The sequence below is a fragment of the Bubalus kerabau genome, chromosome 3, assembly GCF_029407905.1.
Source record: "Bubalus kerabau isolate K-KA32 ecotype Philippines breed swamp buffalo chromosome 3, PCC_UOA_SB_1v2, whole genome shotgun sequence".
Classification (NCBI taxonomy): domain Eukaryota; kingdom Metazoa; phylum Chordata; class Mammalia; order Artiodactyla; family Bovidae; genus Bubalus; species Bubalus kerabau.
The window spans coordinates 90915820-90942440 of NC_073626.1; the positions used below are offsets into that span (position 1 = coordinate 90915820).

At 41.0% G+C, this 26621-nt stretch overlaps 1 protein-coding gene across 10 annotated transcripts in view; it reads right to left on the bottom strand.

The window, feature by feature from the left end:
• The window catches only part of TANC1 (tetratricopeptide repeat, ankyrin repeat and coiled-coil containing 1), a 253872-nt gene that overhangs the window by 150319 nt on the left and 76932 nt on the right, over positions 1-26621 (bottom strand). For all 10 annotated transcript variants that reach the window (XM_055572465.1, XM_055572473.1, XM_055572470.1 and 7 more), the window contains one exon: positions 20521-20600. In XM_055572465.1, coding sequence (XP_055428440.1) covers positions 20521-20581 — 61 coding nt within the window. In that variant the 5' untranslated portion in view covers positions 20582-20600. The remainder of the gene's footprint in view (positions 1-20520; positions 20601-26621) is intronic.

Genomic DNA, 26621 nt, shown 5'->3' on the forward strand with positions numbered 1-26621 from the left:
TCTTCAGCTTCCATTCCCTTTTCATGCAGGAAATGTGTTTCTCGAACCATATCCTTCAACCCATGGTGCAGAAAGAATCTCTTACTTTATCCGGTGACCTCTTAAAACAATAGTGCCTTGTGCCAGAACTGGCTAACAATGGCTAACATTTTTTACATGATAGTGACACTGGGCAGAGAAAGCTCTCTTTACTGCTCCCCACCAACACCCTACCCCAAACAAGAAGAGCATCACAGAACACCACCATGACCACTTCCGTTGCCAAGGAACTCAGATTACAAAAAAAGAAAAATATAAGTTTATCATGTGATCATTTTCTCAAACACCTGGGATAAACATTTAAGCTAGTGTACACAATTTTGTATATGTCATATGATGACAATAGGAAAACAATATGTGCCACCAAAAATGAGAAGTATATTTAATAAAATGTTGATGGTGGCTACTCCTAAGAGAGTGAGAAGTATCGATGTTTTTCCCCCTTCCTTTTACATTTTAAGGCTGATGTATGTTCTGACATTTTTATAATTAGAATGTTTTGTAAGACAAAACACACTTTTCCAGTAAACATTTATGTGAAACATAAATTTGTATCTCTCTTCTTTTACTTACAGAGGTTTCCCAGCGAAAAGCCCCTCCACTGGATACCTGTCAAGCCTCTGTCCTCATGAGTTCCTTTCTTCAAGAAGAAGAGCTCACTTTTCCTTTATCCAGCCTCTTCTAACCATGTCCACTGGTTTTGCTTAACCCACTGGGCTGACCTGCCCAAACTGCCCACGGTCATCATTCTCCCAGGTTTTACTGATGGGGATGGTCCTCCTTGCTGACGGTTCCCACGGTGAAGTTCTGGACCGGCTTCCTGTAACAGTCTTCATGTTGTCCAAGATCCAGTTCCTGACCCTATACAGTTGACCCTTAAATAATGTTGGTTGAACTGAATGGGTCCACTTACAGATTTTTTTTTTCAGCAGTATAATCTCAGTATTATGCAATCTGTGGTTGGCTGAATGCATGGATGAGAAACTGCATATACAGAGGAACCATGTAGATGGAGGGCTAACTGTAAGCTACATGCAGAATTTCAACATCAAAGAGGGTCATGACAGCACCCTTCCAGGCTGTTCAGAGGTCAACTGTATACTTTAAAGTAGTCAAAAGGAACCTCAAGGTGCTGGCTCTGTTTATATCTTTCTCTGCTTTTAACTCCCAAGTTCCAACCAATGAATCCTTCCCTTTGCATAAAACTGCAACCTGAATATACCCTCTTATTTGTAAAGACATGGAGAACTCTGCTTTATACACAGAACTTTCTTGAGGGGGTCGGGGGGCTGTGACCGAAGAATGATGAGGGTAAGACCACCACCTCCACGTCCCACATCTGTGTGACACCACCCCGGAACTGTGCCAGAAGGCAGCCCTGGGACTGCCCTGGCACACTGGAGCAACTCCTAAAGCCATTCTCCACCTCAGTTACACACCTTGTACTGTGGTAACTACTGGAACTCGCTTACCCTAAAGCGCCCTATTAAGTACCCAGACAACACATCAGTATTTATGTTGTTTTCTGTTTTAATTCTGTGTGTCGGTGTTCACTGAATGTATCTGCTCTAATGATGAAGATGCTTAAGCTAGCTATTATTAAGATCTTACTTGATGTACCAGACCCCCTGCTAAGCATTTTATACCCATTAGCTAATTTATTCAACCTATTCCATTGGAAGTAAATGCTGTCATCATCCCCAGTTACAGATGAGGAAACTAAGGCTTAGGGAGGCTAAGTAGATTGTCTGTAAGTGGCAGATTCAGATGTGAACCCAGGCAGACTGAGCACACAGAATCCTCAAGCACAGCATTGCCCTGGCCTGCCTCCCCACCCCCTGCAGATACCCTGACCAAGCTGCAGACTGAGCATGGTGCGCTGTTCGGTGCTTAAGAGATTCTGACTATCATCCCCTGACAGTTTAGCAAGTCATGTTCCTCTGAATGATAATCATCAGGAACATTCTGTCAGATTGGACATGCTGACATTTTGGGGGTGGAAAAAAAAGTGGAGGGGAAAAGACTTTTAGAACAATACCATAACCAGTACACCACCCCCTCACTGATTACTCAAATCCAAACCCTGGCAGTCCCCTGTCAGCAGAGCTGTCTGCCAACAGCCCTCATTACAAGAGCAAGGGAGAGTAGACAGAGCAGTACCATGCATCCTGCTTCAACTCCTTACAAGGAAAGTGGGATCTATAAACATTTGGGGGAAAATGCCTCAAAGTTTCCATGCAGCATTTAAACTTTCTCCCCCACAAACAGATTAAAAATACAATGCAACCAACTCAGTACAAATTCTAGAAAGCAGCAGAATAAATCAATTGCGTACGTGTGGCTATTTATCAAGATCCCTTTCAGGCCTGTATTGGGGCACAGGGAATAGGGGAGAGAATGCGATGACTTTTCCTTCTCTGCCTCTGTCATTTTACTTGCTGTCTTCCTGCTGCATCATTAGCACCATCACCAAAACCACGACAAAAAAGAAAGAAAGAGAAAAAAGCATTGCTCAGTTTTTGAAGCAGCAGCCTCAATGACATGTCTGGTAAAATATCTTAGCAACAATGTCAATATTGTCTCACCACAGCCAACCATATTAACATTTCACTCTAATCATGATTTCTCAAATATAAAATGGAATGTGCATTATCCACTTCATTCATTCTCTGAGTATCACGGGGGGGGGGGGGCGGCGGGAAACAGTTTTCTAACAATTTTGATAAAGCTGCATGAAAAATGAACACAACATTGTAAATCAACTGTAACTATCAATTCAAATAAATGTCTGTCTATCCTGGGATAAACCATAATGGAAAAGAATATAAAAAAGAATGTGTGTGTGTGTGTATATATATATATATATATATTAATATGTACAGCAGAAATTAACATATTATAAATCAACCATACTTCAATTAAAAATAATTCAACATCAAAATTATATTCAATGCTATTCAGTTTTGTGTATCTAACTTCTAAGTATGAGAATAAGCAAGGGTTGAAATTAAAAGACGCTTACTCCTTGGAGGGAAAGTTATGACCAACCTAGATAGCATATTCAAAAGCAGAGACATTACTTTGCCAACAAAGGTTCGTCTAGTCGAGGCTATGGTTTTTCCTGTGGTCATGTATGGATGTGAGAGTTGGACTGTGAAGAAAGCTGAGCGCTGAAGAATTGATGCTTTTGAACTGTGGTGTTGGAGAAGACTCTTGAGAGTCCCTTAGACTGCAAGGAGATCCAACCAGTCCATTCTGAAGGAGATCAGCCCTGGGATTTCTTTGGAAGGAATGATGCTAAAGCTGAAACTCCAGTACTTTGGCCACCTCATGCGAAGAGTTGACTCATTGGAAAAGACCCTGATGCTAGGAGGGATTGGGGGCAGGAGGAGAAGGGGACAACAGAGGATGAGATGGCTGGATGGCATCACTGACTCGATGGACGTGAGTCTGGGTGAACTCCGGGAGTTGGTGATGGACAGAGAGGCCTGGTGTACTGTGATTCATGGGGTCGCAAAGAGTCGGACACGACTGAGCGACCGATCCGATCCAATCCGATCCGATCCGATGAGCAACTGGCATAAACACAAGGGCCATACTGACAAATTACTTTGCCTTGTTATTTCTGTAATGGAATCCTTTCACTCATCTGTTTATCTATATTTCAAATTCATTTTTATAGGGCTGCCAAGAGCAGTTTACTAGATAACAGAGGAGCTCCTTTTCCTAGGAATTTTCAAAGTCACAAACACATACTTCTGTCATGGCTGGCTGGGGCTGGCTCTGCAGAGACACAGGAACAAATGGCATGCCAGTGGCTCCCAAGCCTGGCTGACCATTCAAAAACCATTTTAAAAATATTACAGAAGCTTGGGTCCCACTGCTGGTGAGTGATTGACTAGGTCTGGTGGGAATGTGACTCACAAGTGCCCTCAATGAACTAGCCAGGTTTAGAAATCCCCGAGCTAGGGCCTTCTCTGCCAAATCTGAAGAGAATATGCAATTCTCAGGTAGAACCCTTCGAGACCACACAGATTCTCTTCACACAATGCTGGTGGCAGATCCTTGCTGTTCAGATCTCACATTCCTCCCCCTTCTCCCTCCTAGCAAACACATGCCATCCCAGACGTTTGCAGCAACTGACCCAGAGCACTCCACCAGGGCCAGGCCTGCTACACAGCTCTCTCCTCCTGCACCAGATGGAATGGCCAGGGCCATGTCTGCCACACAGATAAGGGAATGGAGAAGACAAAAATAATCTGAGATGCCTTGTATACTAATGCCAAAAGGAGAGAGTCAAGGGGCAGAAACAAAGAAGCCAGAAGTGTATAGAAATTACCATAAATTATAATAAGAGCCACCATTTATAAAATGCTTACAGTGGTCCAGACACTGTTCCAAGTATTAACTCACGGAATTCTCAGGATGATCAACAACCCTCTGAGGCAGATGCTGTAATCATGCCCATTTTACAGATGCAAAAATGTAAACAGCGAGGTTAAGCAACCTGACCTGGGAGCTGAACCTATGCAACCAGCTCCTATACTGCACTGAACACAAAGTTCTGGAGACAAACTGGATTCTAATCCTAGCTCCTTCACGTAGCAACTGTGCAGTCTTAACCTAGTCATTTTATCTCTACTGATAAGTTACTGTTTATAGGAGTTTGTCACACTGTCTAATACACAGTTAAACATTCAAAAAGCAACCTTTATTAGTATTGCCATATTTTACCCCAAGGGGCTCACTTCCTAGTTACTTTCAATATTGAGGAGGAAAAATATCTCACCACTCCCTCACAACATCTGAGTGTCAAAAAAAATCATTATATAAATTTAAATATCTGTATATTTTATTTCCTTGCTTAATAGGCATTTTCCAAAACCAGAAACAAATGTGAAAGCAAAAACAAATGTCCTTCATCATGATGCCTGTTTTAAAAAAAATCTTCCTTTCATTTGACTTTCATAAGTATTCTATGACACCAATAGAGATTGTTACCTTCATTTTATAGGCAAGAAAACTGAGGTTCAGAAAAACGAAGCAATTTGTTCAAAGAGAACTAGAAGGTACATTCAAACGGGAACTCTTACCTAAGCTTCCTGAAGCCAAACCTGTGCTTATCCATCTTTAAGATGCTGCTTCCATAAATCGGAAGAGATCTGAGGTACTGTTTGGGAGCCCAATAGCCATGGTAACAATTTAATGGATAGTGGGGGCAGGGGGTGGGGGTGGAAATCAGAATTTCTAATCTTCAGACTCTCAGAGCTAAGGATATAGCTCTAAGAGATTTAATCAGATTAGCAGCATCAAAACTCTCACATGAAGCAGGGAAAGAAAGCCGATCTCCCTGAAATAATGACTTATAACCTCAGTCAGTTTTCAATACTGAACTTACAGAATTAAAACAAAATCCTTCCCTTAATCCTGTCAAAAATGGAGTCTGAGTTAGATGAATCTTTTTAAGTTTTATAATTCAAAATTAAACATGACATGTTTCACTTGCTTAGAACTCTGGCTACTAAACCATCAATGGTTAACACCACTTAACAAAATATTAAAACACCTATTGAACTCAACAGAAAATCCGGTAAATGAACAGGCAGGAAAGAGAAAGAAATGCAAATTTTGTTGTCAAATAGTTATATACTATCTGCCAAGCGTGGATTCAAGTAGTTTATAAATATTAACTCATGTAATCCTCAGAAGTAACCCATGAGGCACAGAAAGTTTAATTTGCTCAAGTTCACACAGCTGGTAAACTATGGAGCCAGGCTACAAATCCAGGCAATGTGGATTCAAATGGCTAACAGACATATTTAAACGTGTTTGATTCATTCAAAGAACTGCATAATTAAAGCTTACTGGAAAAGATTAAATCGTTCATTTGTTTATTCACATGCTTATCAGCAGAGGTTATAATCATTCTCACATATTGAAGGTGGAACTGTAAATTTAATGTCACATTTTTGAAGGGCAATTTGACAAAATTTAGAAAAATTATAAATGAATGTACTTGTTAATCAACAATCTTTCTTACAACTATTTTTATGAGAGGACAGGAGTTAGGCACAAGGAGATTTATTCTAGCATTGCCTGTAATGACAACAACAAAACAAGATGAAACCATCAATAGGAAAATAATAAAACAAGTTACAGAATATTTGTCCAATGTAATATTGAACAACTTTTAATATGAAAATGTGTCTAAAAATTCATTCAGTCAACATCGTAATTTACAGAATAAAACACACCGTGAAGTCTGTGTAGGTTTTCTTAAAGACGTATATGCATGTATATGCATGCCTACACACATACATGCATAGAAAATATCTAGAAAGATTTAAAAAACTGTTAACATTCCTTTTAGGAACAAAAAGGGAAGCAGAAAACAACTGGCGGGGTATCTTTACTTTGAAAATCATTGTATTGTTTTACAATGACTGTATATTAAATATTACATTCATGGTGTTTGAGTGATTTTACAAAAAAAAAAGGTGAAGTTATAACCATCTCAAGGACATTAAGCAGAAATGGACTTTCAGATATAGAAAAAGAAAGATATCACAGTGCTATTAAATCTAGATTAAGACCATCTAAGAATCTGAAATAAACCTGGGGGAGGAAGGGGAAACACTTCAAGAAGGGAGGAAAAAATATCCCTGGAGAGAGAAATTATAATTTACCACTGTCTATCTTGAGGATGTGTTTTTCTTTATGTTTACTCAGCACCAGAGACAAAAATAAGGGAACCAGCCAGAGACATAGTAGAAACGGAACTAGTCTGGAGTCAAAAACTATGCCTGGAGCCCATCTTTGCTTTAACTAGCTATGTGACCTTGGACAGCTGCTCAAAGTTTTCCAATTTATTTCTCAAAAACTGAAGACACTGAATTCAATTTCTAAGATCCTCCTATATTGAAAACCTTTTACTTCATTACCTTGGTTTAAAAAAGAATCTCTGGGGACTTCCCTGGTGGTCCAGTGCCTACAATTCAGTGTCCCCAGTGCAGGGGGACTGGATCCGATTCCTGGTCAGATCCCATATGCCGCAACTTAAGAGTTCACATGCCACAACCAAAGATCCCATGTGCCACAACTGAGACCCAGCACAACCAAATAAATAAGAATCCTTGTACATGATAAGCCAAGAATATGAGCCATGGACAAAGTCTTATTAAGGAGATGTTCACCTATCTGCAACTATCCCTGCCTGCTTTCAGGAACTCACAGGACTTGGGCTCCCGGCACATCCGGGGAACAGGAAGCACTTAGACATGCTGACTGTGTACACAGGCAGAATGTTATCAGGTACCATAGAAAAACCTGATGACTCATTTGTGTTGGTTTTATGTCTTTATTTTGGTTTCTCTATAAATTTCTTAAATATAAGTCAATCATACTAGCAGCTCTCTAGCTTCATCACAAACATGAAATTTTTAATAATGGAGGAGACACTTTTATCCATCGAAGACAAGCAATGTGACTTTCAGCAACTTCAAGGAAAATTCCCCTACAAATAACTTTATAAGGAAATCCCACTACTACACATCATGGGCCACATTTGGAAAAGGAAAGAACCAAACTAAAGAGTCTCTCACGTTCCCAACAGAAAACATGTACTAGGAAATAAAAAGCAAATACCCAGTACTAGAAAGAGCCATGCAAGCAGGCACACACACACTGCTTACACAGGTGGTGAGCAAAATAGTCCTTCTTTCTGAAGAACAATTTGATGAGAGATACCATGAGCCCATGACACTTACTCCTTGGAAGAAAAGTTATGACCAACCTAGACAGCATATTAAAAAGCAGAGACATTACTTTGCCAACAAAGGTCCATCTAGTCAAGGCTATGGTTTTTCCAGTAGTCATGTATGAATGTGAGAGTTGGACTGTAAAGAAAGCTGAGCGCCGAAAAATTGATGCTTTTGAACTGTAGTGTTGGAGAAGACTCTTTAGAGTCCCTTGGACTCCAAGAAGATCTGATCAATCCATCCTAAAGGAGATCAATCCTGAATGGTCATTGGAAGGACTGATGTTGAAGCTAAAGCTCCAATACTTTGGCCACCTGATGCGAAGAGCTGACTCATTGGGAAAGACCCTGATACTGGGAAAGATTGAAGGCGAGAGGAGAAGGGGACAACAGAGGATGAGATGGTTGGATGGCATCACTGACTCAATGGGCATGAGTTTGAGTAAACTCCGGGAGTTGGTGATGGACAGGGAGGCCTGGCGTGCTGTAGTCCATTGGGTAGTGAAGAGTTGGACACGACTGAGCGACTGAACTGAACTGAACCATGAGCCTCTGAAAAGTTCATTTCTTTTTACTATTAATCCTTGTTTAGAAACATTCTACTAAAATAATCAGAGATTTGTACCAAGATATGTATTATTCCAGAGGGTTTTTTTAATGAATGAAATAAATATGTAAACAAAATGCATGTAAACAAAACCATGGGATATTGGTATAATAAAATATTAGACATTTTCCAAGACTGGTGACATTTAAAAGGTTAGAACAAAACATAATGAAAAAAAACAGGGTATTTTTCATCACTATTTTCCAAATTTTCTACAATGAGCATATGCTATACTGGACATTGATTTAAAGGCCCAAGTTTATTCTCATTTTAACTTTTCCAAAACCAGAATGGATTTGATAGCTGATGGCATCTTAAAATTGCTATCAGCCAAGGAATGGTTATAACGTGGCAGGCCCTGACTGTGCAAACCTATGTTATTACATCTGGACAATTATAACCTCCTCCAGGTTTCAGTCAACAGACTATTTAGAGTCCACTGTGGAAGGAATAAGAGCCCTGGATTTTATCTGAAGGCCTTCCATTAAAACCTCCTTTTGAGATTATGAAAGAATGAAATCAAACTCGTAGAATGAATGTCTGCAACTGGGAAGAAAGTCCTGGAAAAAAACAGTAAAAAAGACCCAAAATATGCTGCAACATCAATGTTCTTAATGGTGGAGATGATGATGTCATATGGAGAAAAATGAATACTGACAACTAGGTGAAAAAAATGATTTAGAAGAATCAGGTTCTGAATATATAAATTTGAAATACCTTAACCAATTTATCTCATTCTCTTCTCATTTTATAAAAAAGATAGATATATGTAAAGTATCTTTCTAAAGAAAGGAAATCTCAAGTATATCATTTTAAGTAATAAAGTATGTCAATTAAATTGACAGCAGTTTTTTCTTCCTTAGTAGTACCCAAAATAATGGTGTGTTTTATAATAAATGAAGTACTGTGTTTACACTGATAATCAGAACAGTAAAGACAAGTGTTATGGGCTGAACAGTGTTATCCCAAATCCACATGTTGAAGCCCTAACCCCCAGCATTGATGGCATTTAGAGAAAAGGCCTTAGCAAGATAATTAGGTTTACATGAGGTCATGATGTGGGGCCCTTATAATGAAAGTTACATCCTTATAAGAGGGGACACTGGAGAGCTTTCTGTCTTTAACAGCATGAGGATGCACATATAAGGCACCATCTGCAAGCCAGAAAGAGGACCTTCAACCAGAACCTGATGATGCTGGTATCTTGAGCTCAGATTTTTAGCCTTTAGAATTGTGAGAAAAAAAGACTTGTTGTTTAAGCCACACAGTCTTTGGTGTTCTGTTGTTGTTGTTCAGTCAGCCAGTCGTGTCTGACTCTCTGCGACACCATGGACTGCAGTGCACCAGGGCTCCCTGTCCCTCACCATCTCCCGAAGTATGCCCAAGTTCATATCCATTGCATCGGTGATGCCATCCAGCCATCTCATCCTCTGATGCCCTCTTCTCCTCCTGCCCTCAATCTTTCCCAGCATAGGGACTTTTCCAAAGAGTTGGCTTTTCACATCAGAAAACCAAAACACTGAAGCTTCGGCTTCAGCATAAGTCCTTCCAATGAGTATTCAGGGTTGATCTCCCTTAAGATTGACTGGTTTGATCTCCTTGTTGTCCAAGGGACTCTCAGGAGTCTTTTCTAGCACCAGAGTTCTAAGGCATCAATTTCTTTGGCACTCTGCCTTCTTCACAGTTGAGCTCTCACAACTGTACATGATCACTGGGAAGACCATAGCTTTGACTTACGTACCTTTGTTGGTAGAGTTATGTCTCTGCTTTTCAACACATTGTCTAGGTTTGTCATAACTTTCTTGCCAAGAAGCCACTATCTTCTGATTTCATGGCTGCACATCATCTGCAATGACTTTCGAGCCCAAGAAGAGGAAATCTGTCACCCATTCATGGATCCCTGCCTTGTCATGGCGAAGGAGCTTGTGTAACTCGGTGAAGCTATGAGCCAGTCCATGTGGGGGCACCCAAGATAGATGGGTCATAGCAGAGAGTTCTGACAAAACATGGCCTACTGGAGGAGGGAATGCAAACCACCCCAGTATACCTGGCATGAGAACCTTATGAACTGTATAAAAAGTATTATGTTATGGCTGCCCATCGACAATAAGAAAATTTAACATCATAAGTCAAAGTATTCTTAAAATCTGGTACTTGGAAAGAAGTTTTATACATAACTTTAAAGTTATCGAGAAAGCTTGCTTGGAGAGGGCTGGTGAGGTGGGGACAAACAAGCCCTCAAAAGCTACGAGGCATTAACATACAAATTGCTTGGTTTTGAGAACTGAGTAAGAGTAAGATCGTCAGGAAGTCAGCAGTACACAGGTGGCGCTCCTCCGGCCTCAGCCAGAAGTGTGCATCCTTTTAACTTCTGCTACCAGCCAGTTCCACGGTCTATAAAAACTCCAAACAACTGTCCAAACCATTATAGGCACCTATGTGCATGTCTATATCTAGAGCCATTATTATTACCGAGTAGTCTCTGCTCTGGGACAGCCTCTGGGCACAAAGAATGTCATCATGTACCAAATGTAGCAGAATGATGCTTCCAAACTCCATTGTTCTCAGTCATTGAAGCGTGTCCGACTCTTTGCAACCCACTAACTGTAGCCCACCAGCCTCCTCTGTCCATTGGATTCTCCAGGCAAGAATACGGGAGCGGGTTGCCATGGCCTCCTTCAGGGGATCTTGCCAACCCAAGGATCAAATCCGGATATCCTGCACTGCAGGCGAATTCTTTACCATCTGAGCCTCAAGGAAAGCCCTCCTAACTCCCTTAAAAATGGGCAATTCACTGACAAACTTTTGAAAGTGAAGAAATAAAAATCAGCTCCAAAGTCTTGTTTCATCTTGACCTCCATGACAGTGCTGTGGGCATCAGAACATAGACAAGAATCTCTGATTCTACACTGGCACTACAGATGGCTGATGTGTTGTAAATAGTCTGCCATGAAAGGTCAAGGGGCAGGTGAGAGACAGACCCAGATCCTACTTTCCAACTCAGTGATTTCAGATATGAATAAGGGCTTCTCAGGTTAATGCTCTATACCTGGGCTAGGGCAACCCAACTGCTTATCCCTAACTGCCATCCAAAAACTGCGAGACAAGTGTAAGGTCAAAGCCCTAATTCCCTTAAGAGAAAAAATTTAGTGTCAGTCAGTCAGTCAGTTCAGTCGCTCAGTCCTGTCCGACTCTTTGCAACCCCATGGACCACAGCACACCAGACCTCACTGTCCATCACCAACTCCCAGAGCTTACCCAAACTCATGTCCATTGAGTCAGTGATGCCATCCAACCATCTCATCCTTTGTCATCCCCTTCTCCTTCTGCCCTCAATCTCCTCCAACATCACAGTTCAAAAGCATCAATTCTTCAGCGCTCATCTTTCTTCATAGTCCAACTCTCACATCCATACATGACCACAGGATAAACCATAGCCTTGACTAGACACCTTTGTTGGCAAAGTAATGTCTCTGCTTTCTAATATGCTGTCTAGGTTGGTCATAACTTTCCTTCCAAGGAGCAAACATCTTTTAATTTCATGGCTGAAGTCACCATCTGCAGTGATTTTGGAGCCCCCCCAAAATAAAGTCAGCCACTGTTTCCACTGTTTCCCCATTTATGTGCCATGAAGTGATGGGACTGGATGCCATGATCTTTGTTTTCTGGAGGTTGAGCTTTAAGCCAACTTTTTCACTTTCCTCTTTCACTTTCATCAAGAGGCTCTTCTCCCATAAGGGTGGCGTAAGTTGCACATCTGAGGTTATTGATAACCCTAACCCTGAAACATACAGGGAAGCTATAAAGAGGATGGGCGATAGAGCCTTCCATATATAAGACTTTCACTAATTAAGGATATGCTGAGGTGAAATATCTCAGCAACTTGACAAAAACTGTACTTTGAAATCTATTCCTGGAACTTGCCTGGTGGTCGAACAGCCAAGACTCTGAGCTCCAATGCAGAGGTTGGGTTCATCCCTGGTCAGGGAACCAGATCTCACAAGCTACAGCTAAGAGTGCACATGCCACAACTAAGACCTGGCACAGGCAATTAAATAAATATTTTTAAGAAAAAAAATAAATCTATTGTTAAAGCTGCCCGCTAACTCCTGAAATTTCTTTAGCAAGGGGGAAAGCATCTCAGTTTAACTTCACAAAGAAAAAGCATAAAATGCAAGTGACATGATATAGGCTAAAAGGTAAAATGAGTTATTTCCAAAGTATAAATCACCATACAATAGACAAATGACTCAGAGTGGCCCCAGCCTTATCATAAGGGGAAGGCTAAAAGGTCCTTCCAATGAACACCCAGGACTGATCTCCTTTAGGATGGACTGGTTGGATCTCCTTGCAGCCCAAGGGACTCTCAAGAGTCTTCTCCAACACCACAGTTCAAAAGCATCAATTCTTCAGCACTCAGCTTTCTTCACAGTCCAACTCTCACATCCATACATGACCACCGGAAAAACCATAGCCTTGACAAGACAGATTGGAATGAAAATCCCAATCCCAAAGAAAGGCAATGCCAAACAATGCTCAAACTACAGCACAATTGCACTCATCTCACACGCTAGTAAAGTAATACTCAAAATTCTCCAAACCAGGCTTCAGCAATATATGAACTGTGAACTTCCTGATGTTCAAGCTGGTTTTAGAAAAGGCAGAGGAACCAGAGATCAAATTGCCAACATCTGCTGGATCATCGAAAAAACAAGAGAGTTCCAGAAAAGCATGTATTTCTGCTTTATTGACTATGCCAAAGCCTTTGACTGTGTGGATCACAATAGACGGTGGAAAATTCTTCAAGAGATGGGAATACCAGACCACCTGACCTGCCTCTGGAGAAATCTGTATGCAGATCAGGAAGCAACAGTTAAAACTGGACATGGAACAACAGACTGGTTCCAAATAGGAAAAGGAGTTGGTCAAGGCTGTATATCGTCACCCTGCTTATTTAACTTATATGCAGAGTACATCATGAGAAACACTGGGCTGGAAGAAGCACAAGACAGAATCAAGATTGCCGGGAGAAATATCAATAACCTCAGATATGCAGATGACACCACCCTTATGGCAGAAAGTGAAGAGCAACTAAAAAGCCTCTTGAAAAAGGTGAAAGTGGAGAATGAAAAAGTTGGCTTAAAGCTCAACATTCAGAAAACGAAGATCATGGCATCTGGTCCCATCACTTCATGGCAAATAGATGGGGAAACAGTGTCAGACTTTATTTTGGGGGGCTCCAAAATCACTGCAGATGGTAATTGCAGCCATGAAATTAAAAGACGCTTACTCCTTGGAAGGAAAGTTATGACTAACCTAGATAGCATATTGAAAAGCCAACAAAGGTCCGTCTAGTCAAGGCTATGGTTTTTCCAGTGGTCATGTATGGATGTGAGAGTTGGACTGTGAAGAAAGCTGAATACCGAAGAATTGATGCTTTTGAACTGTGGTGTTGGAGAAGACTCTTGAGAGTCCCTTGGGCTGCAAGGAGATCCAACCAGTCCATCCTAAAGGAGATCAGTCCTGGGTGTTCATTGGAAGGACTGAATCTGAAGCTGAAACTCCAGTACTTAGGCCACCTCATGCGAAGAGTTGACTCATTGGAAAAGACTCTGATGCTGGGAGGGACTTGGGGCAAGAGAAGAAGGCGACGACAGAGGATGAGATGGCTGGATGGCGTCACCAACTCGATGCACGTGAGTTTGAGTGAACTCCAGGAGTTGGTGATGAACAGGGAGGCCTGGCATGCTGTGATTCATGGGGTCACAAAGAGTTGGACACGACTGAGCGACTGAACTAACTAACTAAAGATGGCAGAAGAGCCTTTAGTATCCAAAGTCAATGGTAGAATCAGTATTTGCAGAGAGGAAGTCATAGAAAGAAGCTTCTAGAACATAATTTTCTTGCCTGAGATCAACCAGGAAGGAACATGATGTTTCAGAAGGGTTTTGTTTGTTCTTTAAAGTACTACCCAGTGTCTCTACAAAGAAAAGATGTACTGAACATCTAGCAGAAACCAGATGTCAAGCAAGGCACTTTTGTAGACAGGTTATCTTATTTAACCTTGACAACATGCCTGCAAGTTAACTTAACTAGAAATAAGTTAACAAAGAAATTTGTCCAAGGTCAAGTTATCAGGGAAGAAAACAAGCTAGAATTTGAATTTGCATCTTCGGATTCCAAAGTCTGTGCTTTTTCTATATCCTGTTGACAGATGAGGGACAACAAACAAAAACCTGATGAAGGAACCAATCAAACCAGACAGAACAGCAGTCCCACTCCTACTAATAACCAGCCTGTTCCAGTCTATGTTTAAGTCCTATCCTAACATTTTAAAACAAATTTATTTAAACACTCTCATAAACAGAAATACAGTACCTTTAGAACTGAATTATTTCTGCTTATTTTGTTGCTTGGGAAACATTTTTGGAGTCACTTAACAACAAGATACCAAATATCCATAGCTCAGCAAGACAGTCACTGTACTAAATTCCTAAATAATAGTCCACAACCACAAAAAAATGGGCAATGCAGCAGAGAATAATCAAAAGCAGCTTCATATTTTCCGGATAAAACAAAGCATCATTTGTACTCATGCATTTTTAGAAGGTACCACTGAAAACCAGACTGCAGCCTGGAATGGCTTAAAATACCACATTTAACAATCACATCAATGACTTTTAAACTTTAGAGGCAAACAGCTTCCTTTTACTACAAATTCAAAGTGAAGGATTAGAGGCAAAGCTCATAGATTCAGCACACACACAAACTTAGGGACTATCCAATGCCTTAATTAACTCTATTAATTACAAGTGTATTTAGCTGGGTTTTAATGAGGAAGAGGTGAAGGTCAAAATTTTTAAATAAATTATTTCAAACTAAGATCCCCTGCTGAAAAAAACCACCAATAATCAAACAGAAAGGAAAAGCCTAATAAACGATTCTTTTGGCATATTAAGCAACTTTTCCTTCATCAGTCTATATTTTAATAGAGGCAGCACTACAATTAAAGGTTCACCACACTGCTCTTCTGCCTCAACTTGGAACTACTTCCACACCAATACAGAGAAAGTTGGGAAGTTGGATAGGGCAAGAGACTATGGTTTCAAGTCTGGCAGAGGTCAGAAGGGCCAGACAGGGAGAGGGGTTAGCCTTTTCTAGGAGGGCAGGAGGCCTTCCCCATCTAATGCTTCTAGATTGATGCCATTATCTCCAGCATTAAAAGTGGGGGGGGGGGGGATCCACTATCAACAGTGAGATTAGATTATATTATAGATGTTCATTAATATTAAGTTTCAGAGGGCTTCCCTGGTGGCTCAGTGGTAAAGAATCCACCTACCAATGCAGGAGACATGAATTCGATCCCTGATCCGGGAAGATCCCACATGCCTTGCAGAAACTAAGTCCATGCTCCACAACTATTGAGCTGGTGCTCTAGATCCCAGGAGCCACAACTCCTTAGTCCACATGCCACAACAGCTGAAGCCCATGTGGCCTAGAGCTCGTGCTCTGCAATAAGAAGCCACCGTGATGAGAAGCCCACACACCACAGCTAGAGAGTAGTCCCTGCTCACTGCTGCTAGAGAAAAGCTTGCACAGCAGTGAAGACCCAACACGGCCCAAAATAGATAGATAAATCACTTTTTAAAAATTAGGTTTCCTAACTTGGAGACCAGTAGAAAAAAAGTCCAAAACACTAGCCACACCATGTACTCACTCTGTGGAAGCAGAAGCTATTATGTTATAGTGAGCTGCACTAGATATCCATGTTAATTAGCTTTTGAAGTGGAGGGGGCCTGCAAATGTCTATGACCAAGAATCCTCCCCAACGTACATCTTGGTAGAAGGAAGTCCACCTTGCCCTAGAGAAGCTAAGAAGTCCAAATATACACTTGCTTAGTCTCCCTTACAGCTAGAACACAGGCATGGGAACCAAGTTCAGCCTCTGTCTTTTTTAGGTGACAATCTTTTTCTTGTTCACTGAAAACTACAGGCCTGGAGAGAGTCTATTATTACATTGTTTTCATACTGTATTTTTTTAACTTTTTATTTTGTATTGGGAAATAGCCGATTAACAACGTTGTGATAGCTTCAGGTGAACAGCGAAGGGACTCAGCCATGCGTTTATTTATATATATATCATTTCTCCCTATCTGCCCCACACTTGCAATTTCTCCTTGACTAGTCTCAAGCATTTTTGCTTCTAGATGAGTTTTCAAATCAACGTGTCAAAACCAAAATAATGCTGGGTACATGTTATTATATACTTGGCCAAATCCACAGAATGCCCAACACCAAGAGTGACCCCTAACGTAAACTATGGACTTTGGGTAATGATGATGTATCATCGGAGGTTCATCGGTTGTAACAAGTGTACCTCCCTAATGGGAGAACACTGACAATGGGGAGCTAAGATTGAGTGGAGGCACGGCTATACAGAAAATCTCTGCGCCTTCCTCTCAATTTTGCTGTGAACTGAAAACTGGCTCTAAAAAAACGTACGTCTTTAAAAAGAAAACAGATGGGATTTCACTAGGGATTAAATCATAGGTATAATTTTGTAAGAGCAAGTCAGTTTAAAACAATAAATCTGGGGACTTCCCTGGTGGTCCAGTGGTTAAGACTCCGCTCTTCCAATGCAGGGGGCATGGGTTCAATCCCTGGTCAGGGAACTAAGATCCCACATGCCATGCAGTGCAGCCAAATAATAGCAGTAGTAGCAATATCAGTAATAGTAAGAAATCTGCCCATTAGGGAATACAGTATTTCTTGCCATTTATTCAGATCTTCTTTTAAGTCCACCAACAAAGCTTTAGTATTTTCTTCAATATAAAATCTGTACATTTCCTCTTAGGTTGATATTTAAAGTTTCTGTTTCTATTACAAAATGGGCCTATTTTCCTATTCATTGTCAGTTCTGCCGTACAGAAAAGATATTAATTTCCTATCCTGGTCTTGAAAGAAAAAGTGAAAGTGTAGTCACTCAGTCTCTTGTGATCTCCCGACTCCTGTGATCCCATGGACTGTAGCCCACTAGGATCCTCTGTCCATGGAATTTTCCAGGCAAGAACACTGGAGTGGGTTACCATTTCCTTCTCCAGGGGATCTTCCCAACCCAGGGATTGAACTTGGGCCTCCTGTGTTGTGGGCAGACTCTTTATCATCTGAGCCACTAGGGAATCCTGCTCTTATAATCTCTCTAAACTATTAGGTCCAGGTTTGATACCAATACTCTTAAATATTAAGAGTTCAGTAATTATCCTTAAATTAAGAAACATTAATGATAGTGACATGATAGATTTCTGACAGCAAAGGTCACTTAGACGTGAGGCAAGAGGCTGCAGACCTATCTCTAGAGAGCTTCAAAATAAAGATAACACCTCATTTGCTTGTTTTAGATCAAGGTTCTAACATAAGAGCAGGGAAAGAAAAAATAGATGTCCTCATCTGGCCCTCTCCACCTTATGGTTTAATATTGATTTTTGCTCCCATAGGCCTGACTGAAGGTCAAGAGAAACTCAGCTCCTTTGCTCTGGTGGCCTAGTGGGGACAAGGTAAATGCTCCTTCCCAAAAAGCATTTTAAAGTTTTTAATACTGCATTCTCCAAGTAATTCTATAGCCTCCAGAAAATACTTTTTGCTCAGCTATAAGCATTTCCTAGGTTTAAAAGAAAAACATTTGAAAAAGAATTTTACTATTTTTCGAGTTGACTCAATGACTTTCAATAACTTCATACCTCACCATATGTAATACTTGAAATAGCCTTATATACATATAACTTAAATTTCAACACCTGCCAAAATTTTACCAATAGTTCAAGGACTTTTCAATACCTCTGAAAATATATTTGTTTTCTTTTGAAGAATACTAAATTTAACTGAGAGATTTTCCAAATTTTCAAAACAGGTTCGACATAAAAGTGTAGTTCAAGATTGTAAAAAAAAAACTACAAAGGATATGAAAAGCTGAACTCAGTATTTCAGACAAGTATTTTCTAAATTTCTGTGATTGTGAGTTCAAGCATGTAAAAATGAATTTTATTTTGTGTGTGCAACAAATACTGGTTTAACTGAAAACAGCAGAGCAAAAATTTTCCATATTGCAGCAGACATTATTTCCCAAATTTCAGAGCAGTCTCAGTAGATTAGCCAGCTTTAATTTACAGGGAAACTTAGCTGTGATTTACTTCTATAATGAGAGTTGGCACAGAGTTCAACATAGGAATGGTCAAATTCCAAGTATTTTCCCCAATCATCTTGTGACATAACCATCAAGATTTAAAATTCCATCTGCTTTGTTCCCCAATGGAATACAACCAGGTTCTAGTTAGGAGGAAAAAGGCATACACCATACAGATGTTTTATGAGAAAAGTTCCCATTGCTTTTTCAAGTTGGTTTGCATTAGTGAAAAACCAAAATGTGGGAATTATTATGAAGAAATGATTCAGAAAACACAGTAGTTGTTCTTTAAAGACCAAAGGGGAAAATAAACCCCAAATCACACGCTCTACCATTGGAAACGTTTCAGACACAAACAATGCTCACTGTCTGGCCCATGTGAAAGGCAGGGTGCTGAAAGTCATTAATATACTATAATTTCACATGAGCCTGGCATGGGTCACAGAGGATGGTACGGACTGTTGTCAAAGACTCCGTTACTTCTTAGGGAGTTTTGGCTTGGAGACCCTGGCTCTGAGAAAAATAACCCACTGGTTGGCAGCTCTAGCCTAACAGACAGCTTTAGGATCTAACTTTATCCTGGAAATTACAAAGGCATCTAAAGAAGCAAACAACACAGTTCCTAGGATGAGTGTCAGCTGAGCTGGAACTGGTTAAAAATTTTTTGTTTTAGACAGCTTTTGGAAAACTCGAGAGGAGGTGGTTTTGGTCTTGACCCAGCAGAGGATGAAGAACCACCCGCCCGCCCCATAGAAATTATGTGAACTGAAAATTCTCCATAGTAACAATCCGAATTAATTATTCAAAGCTGGAAGTTGATTTTCTAAAGTTAAGAGCTAACTATGGTCTCCTGTTTCCATTATCAAAGATTGGTCTCTTCTTTGCATCTGCTTATCCAGGCGTTAATGAGAAGCTTTTAATAGAATTTTTCAGCAACTTCACAACAAAGTCTCTACTTGGTTAAAGGGAAATTAATAACAGAAAATCCATCTAGGTTCCATATAAACAAAATTTTATAAGTTCACTTATTCTTTTACAGAAACAACATAACAATATTACCAGAAGGTATTACAAGATCTTTCAAATTAGAGTTAACTATAATTCAACTTATTTATATCTTAATAGAAAGTAAAACTGAACTGTTATTCAATATACAGTAACTCAGAAAACCAGCCATTCTCCGACTCTAGATTAACATGAGTTTACAGAGTGAAATGGCACATTTCAGGGCAATCAATCCATGCTAACAGATTTTTATTGTGAAACACAGGCAGATAACGTAGTTTTTCTGGTGAGTGGTCACCAAAATAACCTTATAGGACTTTACCACACAGAATGCAGTGTAGAATCATACAATGACCACATACGCACCAGAACTCTACAAATGGGAGCGAAATCCAAGCCAAATTAAGTAGCTCTCATCATAATGAAAACTAGAGGCCTGGCAATCAGTGGGGCTACACCTGTTAGGGGGAAAATCTGATACTCAAAAGATGAGGACCAGTCAGCCAGCAGTTGGTCAAACATATAAAATGCAAGTGTGTGTGGGAAAAGAGAAAGGGCTTTCTAGAAACCAAATTCCTAGGCACATCTGCTCTCCCTAAATGTCTATAACTCTGCCTCTGAATCTGAATGAAATGATAAAATTATGACCCTTACAAGTCTTTAGGGAAAGGATTTGGTTCAGAACTCAAACTCAATTTTCAAAGTCCCCTCCCAGAAGAAAGCACAGAAATACATTCAGGTTCTCATGGCCTCCTGGATGCTGTTTGTTCTAACCCGTATCAGAGGTTCTCATGGCCTCCTGGGTGCTGTTTGTTCTAACCTGTATCAGTTCTCTGATCCATTCCCAAGACAATAGCAGCCTGGATTAAGCAGGGCCTTTCAGACTCAACAACGACCATGCTTGCTCAGCTCAACTCCATCTTGGACACATACCTGTTTCCTTCTTGCTTCCCTTTCCTCCCTCTCGGCTCTTCTTCAGCACAGCCTTTAACATTTTCAACACTCCTTTGCTTCTAAAGAGAAGAGGAGGGGAAGGAAGAGGAATTAAGGATTATAAATTGGAACTGAACTTGCATACTGACACAAAAGGCAACTTGTCTTCAAACAAACAGATCACTTAGGATAAAGGTAACTTGAGTTTTACATTAATTTTCTGTGAATAAACTAACATGGGGAACTAAAAGCTAAAGACACAGTGTTTTATAACACTTAATGAAGTGATCAGAAGGTCACTGTCTTTTTATAAAAGTAGAAAAAAAAAACCACAATGGTGCATTCTCAGCATTCCACATCTAATTAAGGTTATGAGGCTAAATCTGGACACATTACTGTAAGATGTCTGGCATAGGAATGTGGGTCTCCCCCGGTTCATGAAAAGAAAACATTAAGACAGAATCAAAAAGATAACAGTTAAGAAGGAAGCTACATGGTTAACGGCATGTTTTACAGGTGCTACTGATTATACAACCATAAGGAAAACATTTTGGAAGGCTAATCAGAATAAAACATAACTGAAAAACATTTGGAAAATAAATACAGTGGAACACTTTTCAACCCTGATGTCAGGGGATCTGATCAAATAGCACACACTGCAATGGGTTTTTACCACATATAGTTAGGACTTTGGACGTGGGGGTGGGGAGGTAAGGGGAACAGGCCTGTGGCTGAATCCCTTAAATAATGAGCTGTATTTTTTAAGCAGGGTTATATTGAGCACATAAAAACAACACAATGGTCCAGGCCTAAGATGAAACATAAAACCACCCCTCCAGCAAGAGACAGACAAAGGGACCATTATTTTGTCAGATAGGCTTCTTTAGCTCTCTTCCCTCCACTAACTCAGATGAGATGGCCAGACAACCCCAAACAGTAACAAATCTGAATGGGCTGTGTTACCATCACACCCTTGTTAACACACTAAGGAGAGACAGGTAGAAGAAGGCGAGCAGCTTGCTGCTGAAGAGAAAGCAGAGAGGGGACAGACAACTCTTCTGCAGAAAAACCTGCCTCGTGAGCACCAATGCTTCCAAAGGCCTCGGTATAACACCCCACACAAGCACACACCACCCCAGAGTTGATTCGAGGTTTTCCACTGAGAGGGAGGAAGAGTCCCAAAGTGCTGCCATGTACAACATAAGCGCACAGGGTGACCTTTCTTATCATTGGGTCTGGGCCTGTATTTATTTTTCCAAGTCTTTTGTTTTCTTGATGAAGAAACAGAGACCCTGGGAGGCCAACTCGCCCAGGGGTCACACAGCTAATTAACAGTAGGGCCAGAATCTAAACAGCAGACTCCCAGCAAGGGTCCCCCTCCTTCCAAGGTGCTGGCCTCTCTGCTCCATGCAATAAAAGCTTCGGACAACAGCAATCAAACTAGCAAAAAAATTAACAACTAACCAACAAGCCTGAAAGATACTAGAAGAAAATATCTTAAGCAGAATTTGGAGAAAGCCACAGTGAAACTTACTGAGGGTTAAATCATCTTACAGAAAAAGAGTCTTTACACACAAAAGGGGCATGGCTTAGAGCCTAATTCTTTTTTAAAAAGCTACTTGAATGGACCCTTGTGAAAAGACATGGGTTTCATGACGCGCAAGCTCTGAATTTGGAAGTGGGCCACAGTGTGCTTCCATAGGGGAACCGTGGAAGCACAGATTTCTCTTGACAGTCATGCTTGAAGGAAACAAAGCAAAACGTTGTGGCATTTAAAAAAGAGGGGGGGGTTGGCAAAATTAGATAATAAATACATGCCTGGTAAGCACAGACATTTTCTTTTTCAAATTAAAAAACCAATCAACCAAACTTCAAGGTTTGTCATTTAGCAAAGACTACATACTAAAGAAATAAGACAAAGACAATTATCGATGGAGCCTTGCCAGCAGAGCTTGGCCAAGGCCCTCATGGAACTTTTCCCTGTGTCTTCCTGGATCACTGAACAGCTCAGGCCCCATCATGGTGGTGAAGCTACCCCTGATTAACCACCCAGGTCTCCACCAATCGACAACAGATCTACACACCTTTTGGAATACATGTCCCACAGGCTAAGGACTGGCAGACGTGGAGTTGGGCATCTCATCTCAGGTACCTTAGATACCTATTTCAAGGAGCTCAGCTGTTTTCAGGAGAGTCACATCTTCCATATCAGTGGGCTCCAATGAAGAGGCTAACAAATATCTGCTGTAAGTTTTTCTCCCATTTCTTGCTTCCCCCACTAAATAGTAACTCAATGGAAAGAGCCTACATTTATATTTTAAATGATATTCAAACTGCAACATGGAGAAATTTTGATTATGTGTGTGTGCATGTTCAGTGGCTCAGCTGTGTCCAACTCTGCGACCCCATGGACTGTAGCCCGCCAGACTCCTCTGTCCATGAAAAATTTCCAAGCAAGAATACTGGAGTGGATTGCCATTTCCTACTCCAGGGGATCTTCCTAACCCAGGGGTTGAAACCATGTCTCTTGCACTGGCAAGCAGATTCTTGACCACTGTGCCATCTGGGAGGCCCCCCCTTAAATGATTGTATCTGAGTAAAAACTTAAGGACCCCTCCCAGCCCCCATACACACATAGGCTGGAAAGGAAAAAAGGAAGACTGCTCCCTGTGGGCTAAATTCTGAAATTAACACAGATCAGAGTAGAGCTATGCAAAGTCCCACTCAGTCATGGCCCAAAAGATTTAACTGGAACTTGACATACATCAACAGATCATTTAAACACTGAGCCCATCTGAAGCAAGGTGGTCAGAAACAGCAAGAGCAGTAATAGGCTGGTGGGGTCCACATTAGCAGTATCATCCAGAGAAGATTCTCTGCACACCTGATAGTATCTATAAATTCATAAGTGCATACCCCCCCCACATCCAGAAACAGACCTTCTAGGCTATGGTACCCAGTGCTATTTAACACTGGCATCATAACTACTTTCCCTTCTTCTGATTCTGTTCTCACTGAGCAGGGCCTCATAACCTGACTTTTTAACCTAACAACGGAGGAGGAGAGTGTGCTGGCTCTGGTCAACCCAACACAATTGCCTAGCTTGTTGGCAGATATGACTCTGGGAATAAATTAATAAACCGGTGTTCTGGCTTGAAACAAAAGCTCTCATGAGAAAGAGTTCTGCCAAAGGGAGTCACTTTGCCAAGTACCATCTATTTAAGACATAAAGAATATTAAGTTTCTGATTCCAATTAGAGGACTAAAAAAAAAAAAGTGGTAAATTCTCGAATGCAAATGCCACCGTGAAGCAGTCTTCTGAGAGCAGCTGCAGGGCTCTTCCTGAATGACGCCTTCCGCATCACCCCCCTTCCTGCAGCAGCTTCAACTACAGTCACTGTTCATCTAAAAAGGGGGCGCACTGCCCGCTACACAAGTGAATCACACAGAAATCATGCAAACCAGCCTTCCAGGCACAGGAATTCAGACCCAAATGATTAAATAATAAGCCCGACACCCAGAAAAGAAATTGCCAGAAAACAAAGAGACGCCAGAAGTTATCGGTTCAGTTGCTCAGTCGTGTCCGACTCTTTGCGACCCCATGAATCGCAGCACGCCAGGCCTCCTTATCCATCATCAACTCCTGGAGCTCACTGAGACTCATGTCCATTGAGTCAGTGATGCCATCCAACCATCTCATCCTCTGTCGTCCCCTTCTCCTCCTGCCCCCAATCCTTCCCAGCATCAGGGTCTTTTCCAATGAGTCAACTCTTTGCATGAGGTGGCCAAAGTATTGGAGTTTCAACTTTAGCATTAGTCCTTCCAATGAAGACCCAGGACTGATCTCCTTTAGGATGGACTGGTTGGATCTCCTTGCAGTCCAAGGGACCCTCAAGAGTCTTCTCTAACACCACAATTCAAAAGCATCAATTCCTTGGCACTCAGCTTTCTTCCCAGTCCAACTCTTACATCCATACGTGACCACTGGAAAAACCATAGCCTTGACTAGACGGACCTTTGATGGCAAAGTAATGTCTCTGCTTCTGAATATGCTAAGTTGGTCATAACTTTCCTTCCAAGAAGTAGGCGTCTTTAATTTCATGGCTGCAATCACCATCTGCAATGATTCTGGAGCCCCCCAAAATAAAGTTTGACACTGTTTCCCCATCTATTTGCTATGAAGTGATGGGACCAGATGCCATGACCTTAGTTTTCAGAATGTTGAGCTTTAAGCCAACTTTTTCACTCTCCTCTTTCACTTTCATCAAGAGGCTTTTTAGTTCCTCTGCACTTTCTGCCATAAGGGTGGTGTTATCTGCATATCTGAGGTTATTGATATTTCTCCTGGCAATCTTGATTCCAGCTTGTGCTTCTTCCAGCCCAGTGTTTCTCATGATGTACTCTGCATATAAGTTAAATAAGCAGGGTGACAACATACAGCCTTGACGTACTCCTTTTCCTATTTGGAACCAGTCTGTTGTTCCATGTCCAGTTCTGTTTCTACCTGACCTGCATATAGGTTTCTCAAAAGGCAGGTCAGGTGGTCTGGTATTCCCATCTCTTTCAGAATTTTCCACAGTTTATTGTGATCCACATAGTCAAAGGCTTTGGCATAGTCAATAAAGCAGAAGTAGATGTTTTTCTGGAATTCTCTTGCTTTTTCCATGATCCAGAGGATGTTGGCAATTTGATCACTAGTTCCTCTGCCTTTTCTAAAACCAGCTTAAACATCTGGAAGTTCACGGTTCACATACTGCTGAAGCCTAGCTTGGAGAATTTTGAGCATTACCTTACTAGCGTGTGAGATGAGTACAATTGTGCAGTAGTCTGGGCATTCTTTGGCATTGCCTTTCTTTGGGACTGGAATGAAAACTGACCTTTTCCAGTCCTGTGGCCACTGCTGAGTTTTCCAAATTTGCTGCCATATTGAGTGCAGCACTTTTACAGCATCATCTTTCAGGATTTGAAACAGCTCAACTGGAATTCCATCACCTCCACTAGCTATGTTCGTAGTGATGCTTCCTAAGGCCCACTTGACTTCACATTCCAGGATGTCTGGCTCTAGGTGAGTGATCACACCATCGTGATTATCTGCGTCGTGAACTAAAATGGACTGTAACGGGTGAATTTAACTCTGATGACCATTATATCTACTACTGCGGGCAGGAATCCCTTAGGAGAAATGGAGTAGCCATCATGGTCAATAAAAGAGTCCGAAATACAGTACTTGGATGCAATCTCAAAGACAGAATGATCTCTGTTCGTTTCCAAGGCAAACCATTCAATATTATGGTAATCCAAGTCTATACCCCAACCAGTAACACTGAAGAAGCTGAAGTTGAATGGTTCTATGAAGACCTACAAGACCTTTTAGAACTAACACCCAAAAAAATATGTCCTTTTCATTATAGGGGACTGGAATGCAAAAGTAGGAAGAAAAGAAACACCTGGAGTAACAAGCAAATTTGGTCTTGGAGTACAGAATGAAGCAGGGCAAAGACTAATAGAGTTTTGCCAAGAGAACACACTGGTCATAGCAAACACCCTCTTCCAACAGCACAAGAGAAGACTCTACACATGGACATCACCAGATGGTCAACACCAAAATTAGACTGATTATATTCTTTGCAGCCAAAGATGGAGAAGCTCTATACAGTCAGCAAAAACAAGACCAGGAGCTGACTGTGGCTCAGATCATGAACTCCTTATTGCCAAATTTAGACTTAAATTGAAGAAAGTAGGGAAAACCACTAGGCCATTCAGGTATGACCTAAATCAAATCCCTTATGATTATACAGTGGAAGTGAGAAATAGATTTAAGAGACTAGATCTGATAGAGTGCCTGATGAACTATGGAATGAGGTTCGTGACATTGTACAGGAGACAGGGATCAAGACCATCCCCATGGAAAAGAAATGCAAAAAAGCAAAATGGCTATCTGAGGAGGCCTTACAAATAGCTGTGAAAAGAAGAGAAGCGAAAAGCAAAGGAGAAAAGGAAAGATATAAGCATCTGAATGCAGAGTTTCAAAGAATAGCAAGAAGAGATAAGAAAGCCTTCCTCAGTGATCAATGCAAAGAAATAGAGGAAAACAACAGAAT